This window comes from Chlamydotis macqueenii, chromosome 5, assembly GCF_036417535.1.
Source record: "Chlamydotis macqueenii isolate bChlMac1 chromosome 5, bChlMac1.mat, whole genome shotgun sequence".
NCBI classification, from domain to species: domain Eukaryota; kingdom Metazoa; phylum Chordata; class Aves; order Otidiformes; family Otididae; genus Chlamydotis; species Chlamydotis macqueenii.
In genome coordinates this window covers 43,935,863-43,953,565 of record NC_141560.1, presented here as the reverse complement: position 1 = coordinate 43,953,565, position 17,703 = coordinate 43,935,863, and the positions used below count along the sequence as shown (strand labels likewise).

Genomic DNA, 17,703 nt, shown 5'->3' with positions numbered 1-17,703 from the left:
CCAGAGCCATCAGTGGTTCCAGGGAGAGCTACGTTGATAAATTATAAATAGCAACAGGTATAACTGTAGGACAAAGGAACTGCGAAGTGAAAAAACGCTGGAGATCAATCATTTCAGCCAAGGCTATTTCACTGCAGAAGGAGCTTCCAGAGAACACTGTATTAAAATCCATAGCTTACTTATCTTTAAGACATACTGAGAGACCTTACTGATTCATAAAAACTTTCCTACAATAACATAGTATAAAGATCTGGTTTGGTTTTAATAACAAAATTGAAAGGGCAAAAGATTCTGACATTTGCTGTGATCATCACTGTATTGTCCATGCATTTCACTAAACAGAGATCAGCTAAGCTACAAATGGAGATAGCGTAACAGCTTACAAGGGAGGGAGTCAAAAAAAGAGGGAGAAATTTAATATAGAGAGTTACATGTGGAAGCATTAGAATGACAATAGTGAAAGAAGGAGTTTTGAAACCTCAAGAAACCAGTTTTGTCAGTAAAATGCATTAAAATAGCATCTTTCAAAAAAGAACTGGGAGGACAGTGGTCCTTCTACCTCTCCTCAGTCTCCAAGTTATATGAATCATATGGATATGGCATTTTAAAAATGTTTGTAAGGAATCTAGCCTTCCTGGCTAAGTCAAGAAGAACTAGTCAGAGAGACATACCAGTCTTCTCATTGCGTGACACAGCTTGTGTACTATGTTGTGATAAGCCTTCCTTCCACAAGCTCCAAGGGTAGTTAAGACTTCAAATTTCCTAATTCAAATGTGCAGAAGCAAAGAGGCAGCCATTACACCACGCAACGAATGTGAAAGACACAAGACAAGTTTATAAGATATGGATCCTTACCCAATATAGCCCAACACACTTTCTCCAGCAGTTCTATGCTTCTGTGGTGTGGGCATCTAAATAAAGTAACAATCAACCCTGAGTGGAAGGAAAAGATCCTGTATCTGGTGTTGGACCTTTCCAGGGCTATATCTAAGCTATCAAATAGCAGCTATTTTTACCAGAAGCAATTTTAAATTGAGGGGAGAGGGGAAAAAAAAAAAAAAAGGGGGGAAGAAAAAAAAAAAGAAAAGCTGTTGAAAAGCACCACAGAAAGCTAGGGCTCTAGAAAAAAGTGCCAAGAGTCCTAACTGAACTTTCTATTCACTTCTCAATACATCAGGCCTGGAACAAGTTTCTCGGTGCAAAATTTCCCTAATTGGCTGGAAAGCATTTAAGAAAAAAATCTTTTTAATTAAAAACAGAGAACCAACAAGACATGAAAGCCGTGGGGGTTGGGAGAGGCATATGTTGACCTTATGAAGCTTCACAGCAGAACTCTGCAGGGGCTGTTTAAACTGAGAAAGCACAGTTTTAATTAAAGAGTCCTGAGGAACAGACAATTCAAAAGAGCAGGTCAACTAGATTCCAAGAGGTCAATTTAAACATAAGCAGAGGGAAAAACAAGACTTCTGGTCATTTTGCCTTCCTCTGGAAGAAATCTGTTGCTAACTGAGCATTATGCTCTGTGCTTCTCAACACACAAGCTAGCTGTCCTCTAACCACCTCTATGGGTGTTGTGTATCATTGGTGTTTAAGGGAGGGAAGAAATTTTGTGAACTCCACCTCAGTTTCTTGACAGTGGATTACATTCTAAAATAAACCTCTTTTTTTCCCCCAGTGCATGGAATCCCAGATACTTGAAAACAGAACACTGCATTTTGCTAAGCTTCTAAAAACAGCAGCAAATCCTGTAAAAAAATAGATGCAGCATATCACCAAATAGAATTTATCTTTAAAAAACAAACAAAAAAGCTAGTCATTATTCCTTGCTATTTGGAGACAAAAGGAAAAATAAATCTAGCCTCCAAACAAAGGAGTTATGAAGGGCAATATAACCAGAACCCATCAAGTAGCAGGGCTAACATAGAAAAATGTAACATAAAAACTGCTGCATTTCTCCATGAAGAACTACTTTCCAGTAATTCAAAAGGTTAAGGAGTTAAGTAGAAAAGTAATATCTACAGTAATTTCCCAAGAGAAATAGTAACGTTAGCGCACTTCAATTAGTGTATACATGGTTCCGCACATATATTGATTGTTACGTGTAAGTATTACTTCTGTTCAGATAGATTTCTCTCTTATTGGCCCTTTGAGAACTCATGGTTAGATGCATCTGCGAACAAGGTGCATATTCCAAGTCAAGGCACAGTTATTTCAAGACTAACAGGCAAAGCAGTAGATTTCCCCATATGAAGGGGGAGCAACTAGCAGCCAGATTAAGCAATCAGTCCATTCATTTGTGAGAAATTGTCTACTTTTCTAAAATCCCAGTGAAACACACAGAAGTGGAAAGGTGGGGGGTTTTGTCTGTTTGGGGTTTTTTGAGTTTGTATAAGCTTGGAAATTGCATTGTCTTACATCTTTAATTTTATTCTCCCTTGCTTCCTCCAGCCAGGGTGCAAGCTTTGATGCAAGTTCTCATTAATTACGTTGACCTATATCCTCACAGTGCTGGCTTTTATACAGTTTATCAGAGATATCCTCCACAGATGGACAAAACTAAGAAAAAGCCATCACTCACTCCTAAAACAGAAATTCAAATCTAGAATGAAACTTAAAGTAAATGAGACAGGAAAATGGCAGTAAACACTTTTATGACAAAGGAATAAATAAAAACAAGAACATACTGGGAGACACGGAAGCTAGTGAATGTAATACTTTTGATAAAGGAAGACAAAAGATGCCTTTATAGTTCTTCCCAGACATAAATCAATGACAATACTGAAGCATGGAGCAATCCCTGGCCAAAAACAAACCCAGGAGATAAAATTGGGACACAGGAGAATCTTGCTGTAGAAGGTAAAGGGCACATTTTCACCCCTTTCTGCACACAGAAATTCTCTTGAAATAAAAAGGGCGTTCGATGAATAACTCTCCATACACCTGACATAGGGTACCAAATGCAGAAAGATACTAGTTCAGGTCTCAAAAGCAGTATGCTAACATTAATCCAAGCTATAATGCTTCTGCTTTCAGAAGCAGAAGGTTGTTTGTCCCATGCTCTATTGCACAGGTAGGATAACCAGAATTTCTTACCAGGACTCTGTAACTTACCTACCTCCCTGTGGCAGGCTGACCTTGGCTGGACACCAGCTGCCCACCAGGCCACTCTATCACTCCCTCTCCTCAGCTGCACAGAGGGAGAAAAAATATAAAGAAAGGTTCGTGGCTCGAGATAAGGGCAGGGCGATCACTCAGCAACTACTGACTCAACTTGGGAAAATCAGTTTAATTTACTGCCAATCAAATCAGAATAGGATAATAATAAATAAAGTCAAATCTTAAAGCACCTTTCCCCCACCCCTCCCTTTTGCCCAGGTTTAACTTTACTCCCAGTTTCTCTACCTCCTCCCGCTGAGTGGTGCGGGGGGACGGGGAATAGGAGTTGCAGTCAATTCATCATATGTTGTCTCTGCTGCTCCTTCCTCCTCAGTCTCCTCCCCTGCTCCAGCACGGGGTCCCTCCCATGGGAGACAGCCTTTCACAAACTGCTCCAGCTCGAGTCCTTTCCATGAGTTGCAGCCCTTCAGGAAAGGGTTGCTCCAGCACAGGCTTCTCCATCCAAAGGGTCACAGGTCATGCCAGGAGCCTGCTGCAGCGCAGGCTTCCGACGGGGTCACAGCCTCCTTTGAGTGCATCCATCTGCTCTGGCATCAGGTCCTCCATGGGCTGTAGGGGGATATCTGCCTCACCATTAACCTCCATGGGCTGTAGAGGGACAGCCTGCCTCACCATGGGCTGCACAAGAATCTCTTCTCTGTCTTCACTGACCTTGCTGTCTGCAGAGTTGTTTCTCTCACATATTCTCACTCCTCTCTTCTGGCACGTGTTGTGCAGCAGTTTTTCTCCCTGTTGTTAAATATGTTATCACAGAGGTGCTACCACCATTGCTGATTGCCTCAGCTTTGGCCAGTGGTGCGTCCGTCTTGGAGGTGCTGGCATTGGCTCTATCGGACATGGGGAAAACTTCTAGCAGCTTCTCACAGAAGCCACCCTTGTACCCCACCACTACCAAAACCTTGCCACGCAAATCCAATACACTCCTGCACATACAATGTTCCAATACAATGTTTAAATTATATCATCATAAAATGAGATGCTGTAGCAACAAACTATCTGTAGGTAGAGTCATGATTCCATGCAAGCTTATATAACTGTTTTTAATGTGATAAGTACATATTGTCTTGGGTTCTAGTGCAGTGATGATAAAGAAACAACTTAAAACTAATTTCCGGAATAATCCAATGAAAAGATGTACCACCAGCCACATTTCTAAAGAAAGCTCTAAGTTGAGAGTCTTACTTGCTTTGGGCATCACTTAGTCTGACTTTTTCTGTTGTTAAGAGGCTCATTGTGTAGTTCAGATCACCAGTGATCTCACTTCTGATTGCTGCTATTTGTTGTGTAACGTGACTTCTTCCCACATTCATCTAAAAGCAATGTATTTCAAGGAAAGAAATCCAGGTCCAGTCTATGCCTGAGTGTGGTAATGACCATATTTCACTCACCACGTTGCACAGTTTCAGCTTAGCAAATGAGTTTAGTTCTTAAGAGATCATGAATTTTCCAAGTTCCCCTATGACCAAGTAGAGCAGAAAAATCCTATAGCAAATAAAAATGAAATTAATAAAATCAAAGTTCTAGTCTGTAATTACTGCTAGAGAATCAGAGAAATTGGACTGAGTGGATGAAAAGTAGCAAGTTCTCTAAAGTAATGCATTTCTGCTTCTAGTTAACGTAAAAAGAAAATCTATACAAATATATAAATGTATAGGTAAGCATGTCATATTTGCTTAGACTAAGAAGTGCAGCCACTGGACTTTAAAGTAAAAAAAAAAAAAAAAAAAAAAAAAAAAATTGAACTCTTAAGACCACAACCAAAGCATAGTAACATCCACCTGAGCTTTTGTTCCTATGCTCCCCCTTCCCCTTCAAAGTACCTTGGTGACTACATTTTCTTCCACAACCTTTTCTATATTCACATAAAACTGCTAAAAGTAAGAGAGAAGGGAGATATGTAGCCAAAACTTTTTGGGTCTTTCCAACAAATCCAGGTACTCATCATCTGGCTGCAGTCAGATGCTAGATAGAGGAAGTCTGATGAAAACTTGCATTGAAAAATATAGCAGTGGGTATTTTCCATCAGACAGTTGCTTCTCAGTTTGTCAACAAGGTTCACCACTGCCAGCTGCAGTTCTGGTGGATGACTTCTTCACTATAACCCTCTTACAGAAATATGTTCTAGGAGTCTACACTTTATCTTTCCTGACTATGACCTGACCTCAAATTAGATAGGTCCTCACTGCTTACTGGTTAGGTTAGTACCATACAGTTAACATGAAAACTTAAAAATATAATCCCTGAACTAATATAAATTATTTGGAATGCAACAAAATACCTATTACTGGGAAGAAGGTGTTACAGACAGCGTAGTCAGTCACTCCAGCAGCTAATTACAGATTTTGTCATGTTTAACTGCAAGTGTCTAATTTCCAAGGATCTAAATGGCATACGTCAAAACCGTAAACTTGTTATGCATAGCCTTGCAAACTCTGTTCATCATGAGTGGAAGTGTGGCAAAGCTTAGCCAGAAGGTCAGGTTTTATCTAGGTTCTAGTCTTCCCTGCAACAAGAAGGGAGGCTGAACAGCCTGAAACAAGTGAGGCTTATAGTACAAAAAAACACCAAAATTCGTGTTTGTACAGCAACATTCAGTGTATTTGCCTAAAATACTAAATTAAAACTAAAATAAAATATAGTTTTAGTTGCATGTAGTTACATAAGTTTATTTTGAACTCTGGCCAGTTCTGTAATACCTACCACACCAAGTGCAGTATAAGAATAGCTAGACAAGATAGTACAGTGCTGAATAGTTATTTTGGCATTGGAGCTTTTTCCTTGTGGGCAGGGTTGGAGAAGAGGTCATGTAGTTGTCAGTTGTCAGATCCCTTCCACAGCCATAAGGATCCTGCAACATCATCTACGAGATGTGCACAGTTTGGGTGGCAGCATTCACCACCCTACAGCCCAACACTGCTATATACTCTACTTCCTGCACAGCTCCTAGTCGAAGCACTCGGTATCTTAACTGTCTGATAATCTCAGCACCTACTTCCCTCATGCTCCATACCCTATATTCTAACCATCTCTAGGTCTGCTACCCTGCTCACATCCAGTGATGCCAGCACTTTTTTTTGTTTTTCCCCTATCCATCCCTATGCATAGGCCCACAAATGTCCACCTTCTGATGTATTGTTGCTTGACATGCTGTCCTGTAATGGAAGTAGCACTGACAATAAGGAGCTCCTATGCTACTTTATGCTGAGAGCATTTTTTAAATATTCCACAGGCAACTGTGATGGTGCCTCCCCATTAACAATGTTAGAACATCAGAACACAGTGTGAAGCATCAGTATTTGTACACCATTAATAGCCTGGCTAATTATTTTAATGACAAGGTAACAGGACAGCAGCAGATGCTGGAATACTTGCCTCCATTTTTCCCCACTGTTCGGAAACACCTCCAGAAGGTCCGAAGAAAAGATGCCCTGTTATGAGGGGTAGCTTGAACAAAGCTGAACTCACGGAACAAGATGTGTGTCCCTTGACGCACGCTGTTAAAACTGTAGAGAAAAAGTCAAAACAAGAGAACGTTAGAAAGCTGAACCGATATGAATGTTCTGGGGCCAGCTGGAACAGTAACAAGAAAACCACTGGCAGTTATATTTTGTGAAACCAAATCTCCAAAGTCTATACCCATCTGTTCTCTAGAGAGAAGACTATTTGCAAAAACCACACATTGGAACTTAATTATAGGAATTAAAGGTTTGTGAAAATAAAATTCATTCTAAAGAATCCCAGCAAGGGGTGTCCAAGAGCCACTTATTTGAAACCAATCCATTGGAAATTGCCTGGCCAACAGTAACTGTTGTTTATCTGACCAGAATATGCCCTTTCTTTTAGTACCATTTGAACTTCACTGCTATTCTCACCACAGTTTTCTGTGAAACCACAAAATGAAACAAAAAAAAAAAAATCCTCTTTAAGAGAAGCCTCAAGATTTCATTTCTAGGTTACTGAAACTTGACTGTATTAGATGTATAAAATCTACTTCAGTTGTCACGAAAAGCAGATTGACACCTCACTAAACCACACTTTGCACTAGCGCATTTTGGAAAGAGTAGTTGGTTACTATGATGAATAGCGAATTTGATATTCACATTCTTGTATTTTAGTACAATTTTCTTATATCTGAGTTATAAGCAGTTTAGGCTAAATTGTTACAGTAAACATTTGTCTTAAAAACGTTCCTCTAAAGTGCAAGAAGCTCTCCTTTGGGCATGGTAAAGCTCCACGTGCAAGAACAATAGAAATGCAAATACAAACCTTATATACCAAAACGTATGACAGGGTTGCCTCAAAGATAGATTTTGTGCATTTCACTCTGCATCACGCAAGTGGGACAAAGCTTTCAAACACTCCAGAGAGATCATTAAAAACATTCACTTGGGACAGCAGCTTAACACTCCCGCATAAGAGAGAATTAATGAAAAGATAAAAGTTTACTTTCATCACAGCAGAACCTCTCCATAGGTAGCATCTCTACAACAGTCAAAATCCAGTGGTCAGTGTAAATCCTCTCAGTTTGCAATTTTAAATAATCTCTTTAAATATAAGTAGTTTAAATCACTTTGTCCTTCATAGTATATGGAAAAGGGTCTCTCATTTGAAAGAAAATTATACCAGACAGAGTTAAGCAAAATTAAAAGATCATGTAACAACTGCAGGGTGTGTGGAGAAAAGCCAATTCATTTTTTTTTTTCCAGAAAATAATCACAATTTCTGTTTTTTAATGTCCTGATTCTCAAAGACAAGTTAATAAATGATTTTTTTTTTTTGTCATGTGTTGAAAGCTAGGTGCAGAACATTGTTTCTAGTCCTCTTACCCAGGAGGAAATGCAACTCAAATAAAATAAGTACAATAACTTATGATTAAGAAACACTCATGACTCTTGAATCCTGGAATTAGAGGCATTCTTTCTGTAAATATAATGGACAAATATTTTGTATTTATGAAACCATATTCATAAATTAGTGCTGCACAAACCAGAAGAAAGCACAGACATTGCCCCAAGAGATTAAAGTAAATAAATAAATCATGTGCCAGATCAAAATACACCAAAATTACAGGAAAGGGCTCCCATGACTATCATTGTACGTAAAGAGTATTCATTACAAAGTGCTGTAGCTCACTGCCTTAGACTGAATGCATTCACAATAAGGGAAAGTAACTTGCATAAAGTCCAACAAGATGCCTGTGACAAAGCTGGAAGTGGGATTTCAGATCTTCTCATCCCAAACCATAGCTTGTAAGACTTTTTTCATTTCTGATTTGCATTAAGTTTGGTGATGATTTGACAGGGTGATGGAGAAGAGAGGGATATGAATGAAAAAGAAATTTGGTGTAATAGGAGAAGGCAGCTTTCAGAAAGTTGGCACATATAAGAGAGATGTTTAGGAAGAGCAACAAGATGAAGGCACAATGATTCAACTAAAGGCACCAAATTATTTTGCTCAGAACTACAGCACATGCAACATCTGGAAGCAGATCCTGGCAGAACTGTAATGGAAAGGTCCAGACATGAAGCTAATATACTATTAATTCACAGCAGACAGCCCTACTATATTACTCCATACTTTTAACAAGCAAAAACTCAAGGCACTTCCATTTTCAGCATGGGATGGCTCTAAACCTAGCAGTTAGAAGGGTATGATATCATTTGTTGTTGCTTACTCAGTTAAAAGAGTGGGTGGATGTGCTGGAACATCAGCACACCTGGATGTGCTGACAGCCAAGTGCCTCCAGCTAGCTGAGTAACAGAGGTACAATATTTCTTTCATTCCTCATTTTTTTGCAATAAGATTTTGTTTAACTATACAATGGAAGGATTTTTTCCCCAAAAGCTCAAGACTGCAAGCATGGGAGTCAGAATTTTATCCCAGTTAAGATGCTGCATTTCAGAGACTCTACTTCATAAATTCCTTTTTGTAAGTTGTAAACATTCAGCTCAAAGAAACCAGCCCATGATGGAGCTATCCAGCAAGCAGCCCAATGACAAATCAACAGATTTATTCTCAGGCAGGGTCAAGATCACTACAAGACAGGAACACTATACATTTTGAACTGACTATGTATTTTGAAGTTACTTTATCACATGTAGATAGGCAGTACAAAAATAAGTTGGCCACCTTTTCCGTAATAATTGCCCAGAGGTGATGTTGCCATTAATGTGGCAAGTAGTAATGGTTTGCAGGTAAACCTTTCTGGAAGAAAAAGAAAAAGAAATGGTGATGGCCCAAAGCTGTTGCAGGTATTCCAACAGCACGTAGGGAGTATGACCAACATCTTACCTATGATTTTTATATACATGCAAACAGATGTCTTTTCCAGTTTCTTTTGAATGCAAAAATAAAACAAGGTGCAGACTTAGAGAAATGGCTTAAGTAAGCAAGATATCGTCAACAGCAAAGCAACAAACTTATCCCAAACATTCTCAGCAAGTTTAACAGCTGCTGAGATTCTTCCCTTAGGATTGCTCAGTCTTCCCTTTATCTGTCCTTCTCTCACTGTACAACTTACATCCTTAGGAAAGTTAGGTGGCCAGAGCTTATCAGCACATTTGCAGGAGAAAGACTTACGAACAAACTAGGGTATCTCAACAAGGAATTAGGTTGTCCTCAATCATTTACAAATGGGTTTGTGAACCTAGAAGCAGGGAAAATAATTTTTCATTTCTCTGGTTAACTTCTCCTTTCCTCCGTTTAGGCGTTTAGTGCAGCCATCTGCAAGAGATTCCTTAAAGAAGAAAGTTTTCAGCAACTCTAGAAAAGTCTCCTATTGCAGACCTAATGGTTGCTCTGGCCCTCTACCTTACCAGTAAATAGACAGGCAAACTAGAACATTAACTAAAGTTACTAATGGCGTGATTTTTTTTTTATTGGTCTTGCTGAAACTGAGACTAGAAATTAAACTGAATGTTCATTAGTTAACACCAGTTCACCGAAAACACTCATATTTCACACAAGAATTGTTACACAACTGGATACTCTGTTAACAAAACAGCTTTTCCCATTCACTGTGAAAATATTCTAAAGAAAGATGAGAGAAAGATAAAGCAGTGTTCTTGCTTCATGGGAAGGTCTAAAGAAACTTTTGCAGTAGAGACTTCAAAATGCCTCCTTTTTCACTCCTTTCCTTTACATGCCCCAGAGCAGCCAAACTACAGAGCAGAGTCTCTTCCAGTGCCACTGCTGAGAAAATTGCGTCTTGCAGGACATCCAGTCTACACTTGTTGGATGTCATGTGCACAAGAGAGGAAGACAAAAAGTTTTGGGAGGACACTGTGATAAACCAGCCGCAGCTCTCAGAAATGGCAATCTTGGGAACTCTAGCACTCAGGTGCTGCTTCTCTGAAGAGAGCTGCTTTCAGTACGGCTTTGTCTTTTGTGTAATTACATTTCGGCAACTTGCCAGAGTTCAGAAACTTTCAAGCACTCTTTTCAAACCTTTGGACTTCTAAATAGATTGTAAAAGTCCCAGGATGCTATGGTAACATCCCAACTGAAACTCACTATAGCACTTAGCCTCTGCCTGCTGAACTTTGGCAAAGCCAAAATATGCACAATGCAGAGAGAGCCCCAAGTCCCTGAGAAGGACAAAAGAGTGCCACAAACCTGCTGCCCTCCTAGCAGGTGCCTCCTTTGGTTACCATCCAAAGAGCTGAACGAGTTCACAGGACCCCTCCTCTACTAAATGGGAAACAGAGAACAAGGACTGTTATTCTTTAACTTACAGCATTACTGCCTTAATTTTCCATCAATAGCATGAAGAAAAACTGAATTTGAAGGCTTATGCTGCTTCTCCAGTGTGAACAATTTACACACAGACAAACACCCCCTTTTCTTCGCAGTTACAGAGGTATCTAAGTCATTAAAACACAACTGAGTGTCTTAAGCAAAAATAAGTTAGTCTCAAATGCAAAGTTGCCATCAGAGGCTATGTCTAGACTGACTGAAACTTCTGTACAGAGAAACAGCGCAGAGGACGTGATGTCAACATTATGGGTATCTCAGGGTCTGTTTTTCTTGAAACACACTCTGGACTAGCTCTAGTCTGGTCCCATGGGCTGAATGTTCATTTGCAGTTAGAACACATATTCCAGTTTAGTTTCATCTGAAAGGAACCCAAGTCGCAAGCTCCAAGACTGCTTCATGGTGTGAACCAAAGCACAGTAAGTAAGTAGGGATAATCAGGAGTATTAGGATTAGAGACTGTTGTACAATGGGTAACAAAGAACTAGCTCTAGCAATAGAAAACACTGACATTCAAAAGGCTTTAAAACCCAGGCAATTTCTGTTGTTAAATAACTCATCCACACACAAAGCATCCCCAAGCGACTAATCACACTTACTCCAAGGCTATGCTCTGAAATAGCAAAGTCAGGCTTACCTAGCTTGGAACAAGCCCCGAGAGGGAACACTTAAACCTGTAGGGACTATTGGGAAAAAAATACCAGTTCCACTGCTGTGATGAATAAATTAGTGCTGCATGAATGTAGTTTAATTTAAGATCATTCTATTCTTCACTTATTGGTTTAAGTGTACTACACTACTTGCAATATTCAGACCAATTATTGGATTGTTTCTTTAGCTATCCCCCTCGGAAGGTAAAGTAAGAGCATTAGCATTCCTCAATTTGAAGCTGTTATATCAAGTGCTTTTTAAAATTCCATGCATATTAACATTTGGGACAATGAAGTCAGCCTCAAGGAAATCACCACCTTCCTCTAATGAAATTAGCAGTGCCTTTTAGGCACTTCCTCTGAAATGCGTTAGCAGTGTTAAGACAAAACAGATGCTGAAAGTTATTCCTGATGACTGGCTGGAAGGAAAAATCCTTTTGTAACAACCAGGCAGATAGGAAATCATTAACACTCAACATTTTGGCAAGACTGGGTGATGTAACATCGCAAACACAGCGGCTGGATTTTTTGAGATCCTTTCTATCTCAGCCACTCAAGTTTATTTCAGCTGGAGGGTGTGGAAAAAGGGAAAGGAGTAACACAAATTTGAATTATTTGTTTTCAAACTTCTTGGTACAGGCTCCAGAATCTCTGTATTCACGGCAGAGTTAGTACAGGTGGTGCAGAGATTATCCCAAGTACTGGTTGAAAGGAAATGAACCACAGCACCTGTGACAGCTCAGGGCAGGCAGCGAGGAAGCTTCTTATGCTGCTTTGTAGCAAATCAAACCCTCTGAGACCAGTCTACAGATTCTGGAGAAGGAAAGGATTAAAGGAGTTGCTGTGCTTGCTCTTTGTTACTCAGAATCCCTTTATCTTTTTTAGAGTCCCTCTCCCTTGATTTTTCCTATGCTAGGTCAGTAATTTAACACCTTGAAGCTTTCAAATCAAAAGCTAAAATGACCCTACCGTGTTGAATTATTAGCCCAGGATTAAATTAGGAAAAAAAAAAAAAAAAAAAGCTGCAAACAGGGCGGGGGAGAATCTGTAAAAACAGAGGCCTTTTGATCAGAGCAGCATCCTGCAGTTTGCTGTAACTCAAGCTGGCCATTCTTATATAGTAGGAATTACGGACTCCCCCTGCCAGGCAGGGCCCTATTAAAACACAATAGCTGTTTGAAAAGGGTAAGCAAGTTGATATGGATATAATAGGCCACATATTGGGGCCCCTTTCTACTCTGAAATAAAGCTTCCCCTTAGAGTTATGAGCTGGGAAACCTAGATGGGAAAGGGCATACAATGGAAGACGGTAAACAGCCCTGCAGAAACCCTCCAAGGTGCTTAAGGGAAAAGTAAAGAAGCCTTCAGAGATAAGCATCAGTCAGCCAGGACTAGCTCTTTCAGTCTCATCAGGTGCTATTTCAGATCACATGGTGTTTCAGTGAGTCTGGAAAGGCCTTGCTGATCTAAACAGAAATTTAGTTTTTACAGTAGAAAACACAGCGAGTTGCGCACTCCAGAGACAGCTGCACGAATACTATTATAACTAGTTTTATGGAGACCATTGCAAGTTGTTACCCAGCTTCCCTCAAAAACCCTGGCCCTTTTCCCCTCAAACCTAAAATAAATAAATAATTAGATAAAACAATCCAGAACTATAGCTACACAAACCAAGTTGCTAACTCTCCAGCTAATGTGTTCAGTATTTGTTCAAACTGGTCCAACTAGACATTTTGGGGCAAGAAGCAAATTCATTACTGAACTGCTCTATAGCCTCCTGTATGCTGAGGGAAGGGAGATTCAAGTCCTGTACTGTCACACAGACAAGATCTCTGTTTTTTGGCTTCCTTTATTAACCAACAGATGTATTCACAACAGATGTATTTCATGGACGGACCTCTCGGTGGATAAGGAGTTGGCTGGATGGCCGCACTCAGAGAGAGGTGGTCAACAGCTCGATGTCCAAGTGGAGACTGGTCACAAGTGGAGTCCCTCAGGGGTCCGTGCTGGGCCCAGCCCTGCTCAACATCTTTGTCGGCAACATGGACAGTGGGATAGAGTGCACCCTCAGCAAGTTCGCCTATGACACCAAGTTGTGTGGTGCCATCGACACGCTGGAAGGGAGGGATGCCATCCAGAGGGACCTTGACAGGCTGGAGAGGTGGGCCCGTGCCAACCTCATGAAGTTCAACCAGGCCAAGTGCAAGGTCCTGCACCTGGGTCATGGCAATCCCAGGCACAAATACAGGCTGTGCAGAGAATGGTTCGAGGCGAGCCCTGAGGAAAGGGACTTGGGAGTGCTGGTGGACAAGAAGCTCAACATGAGCCGGCAATAGGCCCTTGCGGCCCAGAAGGCCAACCGCATCCTGGGTTGCATCAAGAGAACCATGGCCAGCAGGTCGAGGGAGGTGATTCTCCCCCTCTACTCTGCTCTGGTGAGACCCCACCTGGAGTACTGTGTCCAGTTCTGGAGCCCCCAACATAAGAAGGACATGGACCAGTTGGAGAAGGTCCAGAGGAGGGCCATGAAGATGATAAGAGGGCTGGAGCACCTCTCCTATGAGGACAGGCTGAGAGAGTTGGGGCTGTTCAGCCTGGAGAAGAGAAGGCTCCGGGGAGACCTGATAGCGGTCTTCCAGTACCTCAAGGGGGCCTACAAGAAAGATGGGGAGAGACTGTTCAGTAGGGCCTGTTGTGACAGGACTAGGGGCAATGGTTTTAAAATAGAGGGAGGTAGATTTAGATTAGATATTAGGAAAAATTTTTTTACAATGAGGGTGGTAGAACACTGGCACAGGTTGCCCAGAAAGGTGGTGGAGGCCCCATCCCTGGAAATGTTCAAGGCCAGGTTGGATGAGGCTCTGAGCAACCTGATCTAGTGGGGGATGTCCCTGTTCCTTGCAGGGGGGTTGGACTAGATGGCCTTTGAAGGTCCTTTCCAACCCTAACCATTCTATGATTCTCATTCTTGGCCCTCCTTGTCATGCTGTGGAATTCATTCACCAGCTGAAAGATGCAACGGAAACCATATAGTGAACCTGTGGCGAGAGCGAGAGGATGGCAAAAAGAAGAGAAATCTTATTAAAAATACAAGCAATAGAAGGTAGTGTTCAGATTTCCTCTAGTCTAACAACAACTCTGGAAGTAGCTATGGAATCGACAAAATGTCAATGTCCACTGAGGGAGGAATATGAATTTGAAAATTCAAATTCAAAATTCAGCCTGCTTGCTCCATTCTGCATGTAGTCTCCTATATCTTTTATTGAAAGACTATTCCATGTTTCATAAATTAGACTTTTAATTATTTTAAAAGGTAGCAGCACAATCACATTATGACTGTGATGATCCGGGAACTGCTGAAATATAGCTGACTGTTCCAAAGAGATTCAATACTGGTGCCATGCATGCAGCTCCCATATTTGCTCTTTTCAGTCTTTGTTAGATTGGAGAATTTCAGAAGAAGAAAAAAAGTATTTACAACTAATACTCTCTCACCTATTCAGTTGCCTTGGCAAGAACTACAGCAGATCAAAAACTGAGCAGCTTCCAGTATTTCCATCATGGCAACAAATGAACCTTGCCAAAATTCTTTAACATAGATGAAGCTTCATCATTTGACATTAGTGCTAACTCTGCATTTAGAGATTGCTTAGCCAAACCACTTCGTGCTCAGTACAACTGCTTGGCTACAGCATTGACCAGCTACAGTTTGTCTAATTTATCTGAAGACACGCAATATGATTAATTTTGCAGGACATGAGGTTACTGCAAGTCTCTAACACAAAAGTATTCTGGATTCTGTACAGTTTCAATGATACACAGCATAGAAAGTCTCAGGTTCTCCGGAGACATCTAGATTTCTAGAAATTAGACTTTGTTTTTTTTTTTAAAAAAAAAAAAAAAACAAAAAAAAAAAGGAAGATAAACCCAGTTTTAAAAATGCATTTTTCAGGCAAGCTACAAGACTTTCAGCAGTTTGCTACTCATGAGGATGCAGAGACAGTTAAGGGATTTTATCCTGTAAAGGATAAGGAATCCTATTATGGGATCTTATCACATTCATTGCTGCGGGTATTTGCTGATTTTCACAGCTTGGCATATCCAATTTAGGAGAAATTTTACATTTGTTAGCCTTGTCCACATTGGAACATATGTATTCTTAGCAAGGCAATTAGAAATGCTCAAGATTTTCTGTGACACCACAACATTTTACAGCCTAAGAATGAATACAAAACTTGTTCCAACACCACAAAATTCCCCAAAAACCCAACCTCAATTCTGATGTATCTTTTCTTAAAGATCTTTCTGGGAAAAATAAAGCATTCCTCAAACTTACACTACTTTATTCCAATTTAATACGAAGTCTTATAAGCTTAGACAGATGGAAGCCAAGATCTCCTCTGTAATTGATCTCCTATATGCATATAATAGTCTAGACTTACACGAAAATGCCTAATTAAAACCAGAACTAAACCATATGAGTTAGTAATACAGAGAAAGGTATAGGTATTGATGAAGCTATCATGTATTCAACAACGGTTCTCTTACAGCTTAAGACATCAAAAACTTTACTAGAGGAAATAGTATGTCAAAAAAAAAAATCCCAACAGAGTAGGATAAAACCATGCTTTGTAATTCTTAAAAATAAAAACCCCATATATTAAGGGGAAAAATACCAATGGGTACCAAACTTCCTAGGTTATTATGTTTTTCTAAAGCTGCTGTTCTCTAGTGCATTTCTACTGAATTCCAGGTGCCAATTTCACATTAGTAAAACCATTTTCTTCAAAACATTTACAGCAGCTGCAGGAAATCAAATCCTTACGGCATGTGACCAAGCATGAAAACATATTATTGCTTTATACACACATTGCAGATTGTATGCAAAAGACTGTAGATAGTCTCATTCTATCTGTTGTGGATATGTTACCATTTATCTTTCTCATTTTTTCCTGCATATTCCAACACACTGACTCAGCAAGCACAGTTGAGCTGTTTTCCAGAAGGGTGGAGAAAGATGCTTGTGAAACAGCGATCTCAGCATCAAATATCTATTTTGCATCATAGCAAGCTCTACTACAGACCTTTCCTCAGTGGAAGACAGACAGTATAAGATTGCCAGAGTTCACCAATTCTGACTCGAGGGCCCTTTCACTTCTGCAAGAATACAAACTAGAACAGGTCAGAGATTTGTGATCAGCAATGCAAGAACAGGGATAATGAAGTAACTACCCAATACCACAGATATTAAGAACAAGTAGACTGATGGAGAAACTAAAATTAAACAAAAGATCCTGTGGCATCCCAAAAAGGATATGATGAGCACTATGAAATACTCAACTGATGACATCAGTTATGGCAAAATAACCGCAAAGAGCATACATACAGGAGGCTCCTTAAAGACTTTCTTAGGAACAACAGTGACTTGTGTACCTATTTTGTTGTACTGCCAAATGCAGACGGTGCAATGGACTGGGGAGAAGGAAAACTCTATCAGAAATGCACACAACCAAGAAAAATTACTTCTCTCTGACCTCCTAATCAAGATCACAGAGATCAGTTTTCAGCAAACCCTAGGATTTTGTCCTTTTCCTTCTCTCCCTAAACTATCTAGGCTTGTTTCAATAATAAATTTACACATTTGAAGTGCGTCACAAAAGTCTGATTTTAACTCTCAGCTGGGGTCACATATACATCTCCAAATCTGTAGTAGTAACATTAACAACTATAATGAAAAGCAATAAAAAAAATGGGAAGCATAAACAGAATTACACTAGACCTATGAACTAAGAGTAGACAGCGGATAGTACATTCAGCTCTAGCCCAGAGAAACAGCACAAACACAGTTAACTGGGATACATATAGTTCTAACACTTCTACCATTTGCCAGGCTTCTGGACTTGGGCTTTCGGAAAATTTCAAATGTCTGTTTTCCAGTTTTATTAGCTATTAACACTGTCTATACAGAATTGGTTTTAACCATCGTTAAAGGAAGCTCAACTTCATGGCAAATGTGTTGCATTTCAACAGTCAAGGCTGTAAGAAGGAATACAAATATACCCAACTACATAATGTCTCCATAAAGTAGTCAGTCCACTTCTGCTGCAACGGTTCTGACAAAGAT

General features: G+C 40.1%; 1 protein-coding gene across 1 annotated transcript in view; it reads right to left on the bottom strand.

Annotated features, from left to right (window-relative positions):
• The window catches only part of CSTPP1 (centriolar satellite-associated tubulin polyglutamylase complex regulator 1), a 75,897-nt gene that overhangs the window by 46,283 nt on the left and 11,911 nt on the right, over window positions 1–17,703 (bottom strand). The window contains exon 3 of the mRNA XM_086748759.1: window positions 6,550–6,680. Within this exon, the coding sequence (XP_086604885.1) occupies window positions 6,550–6,680 (131 nt within the window). The remainder of the gene's footprint in view (window positions 1–6,549; window positions 6,681–17,703) is intronic.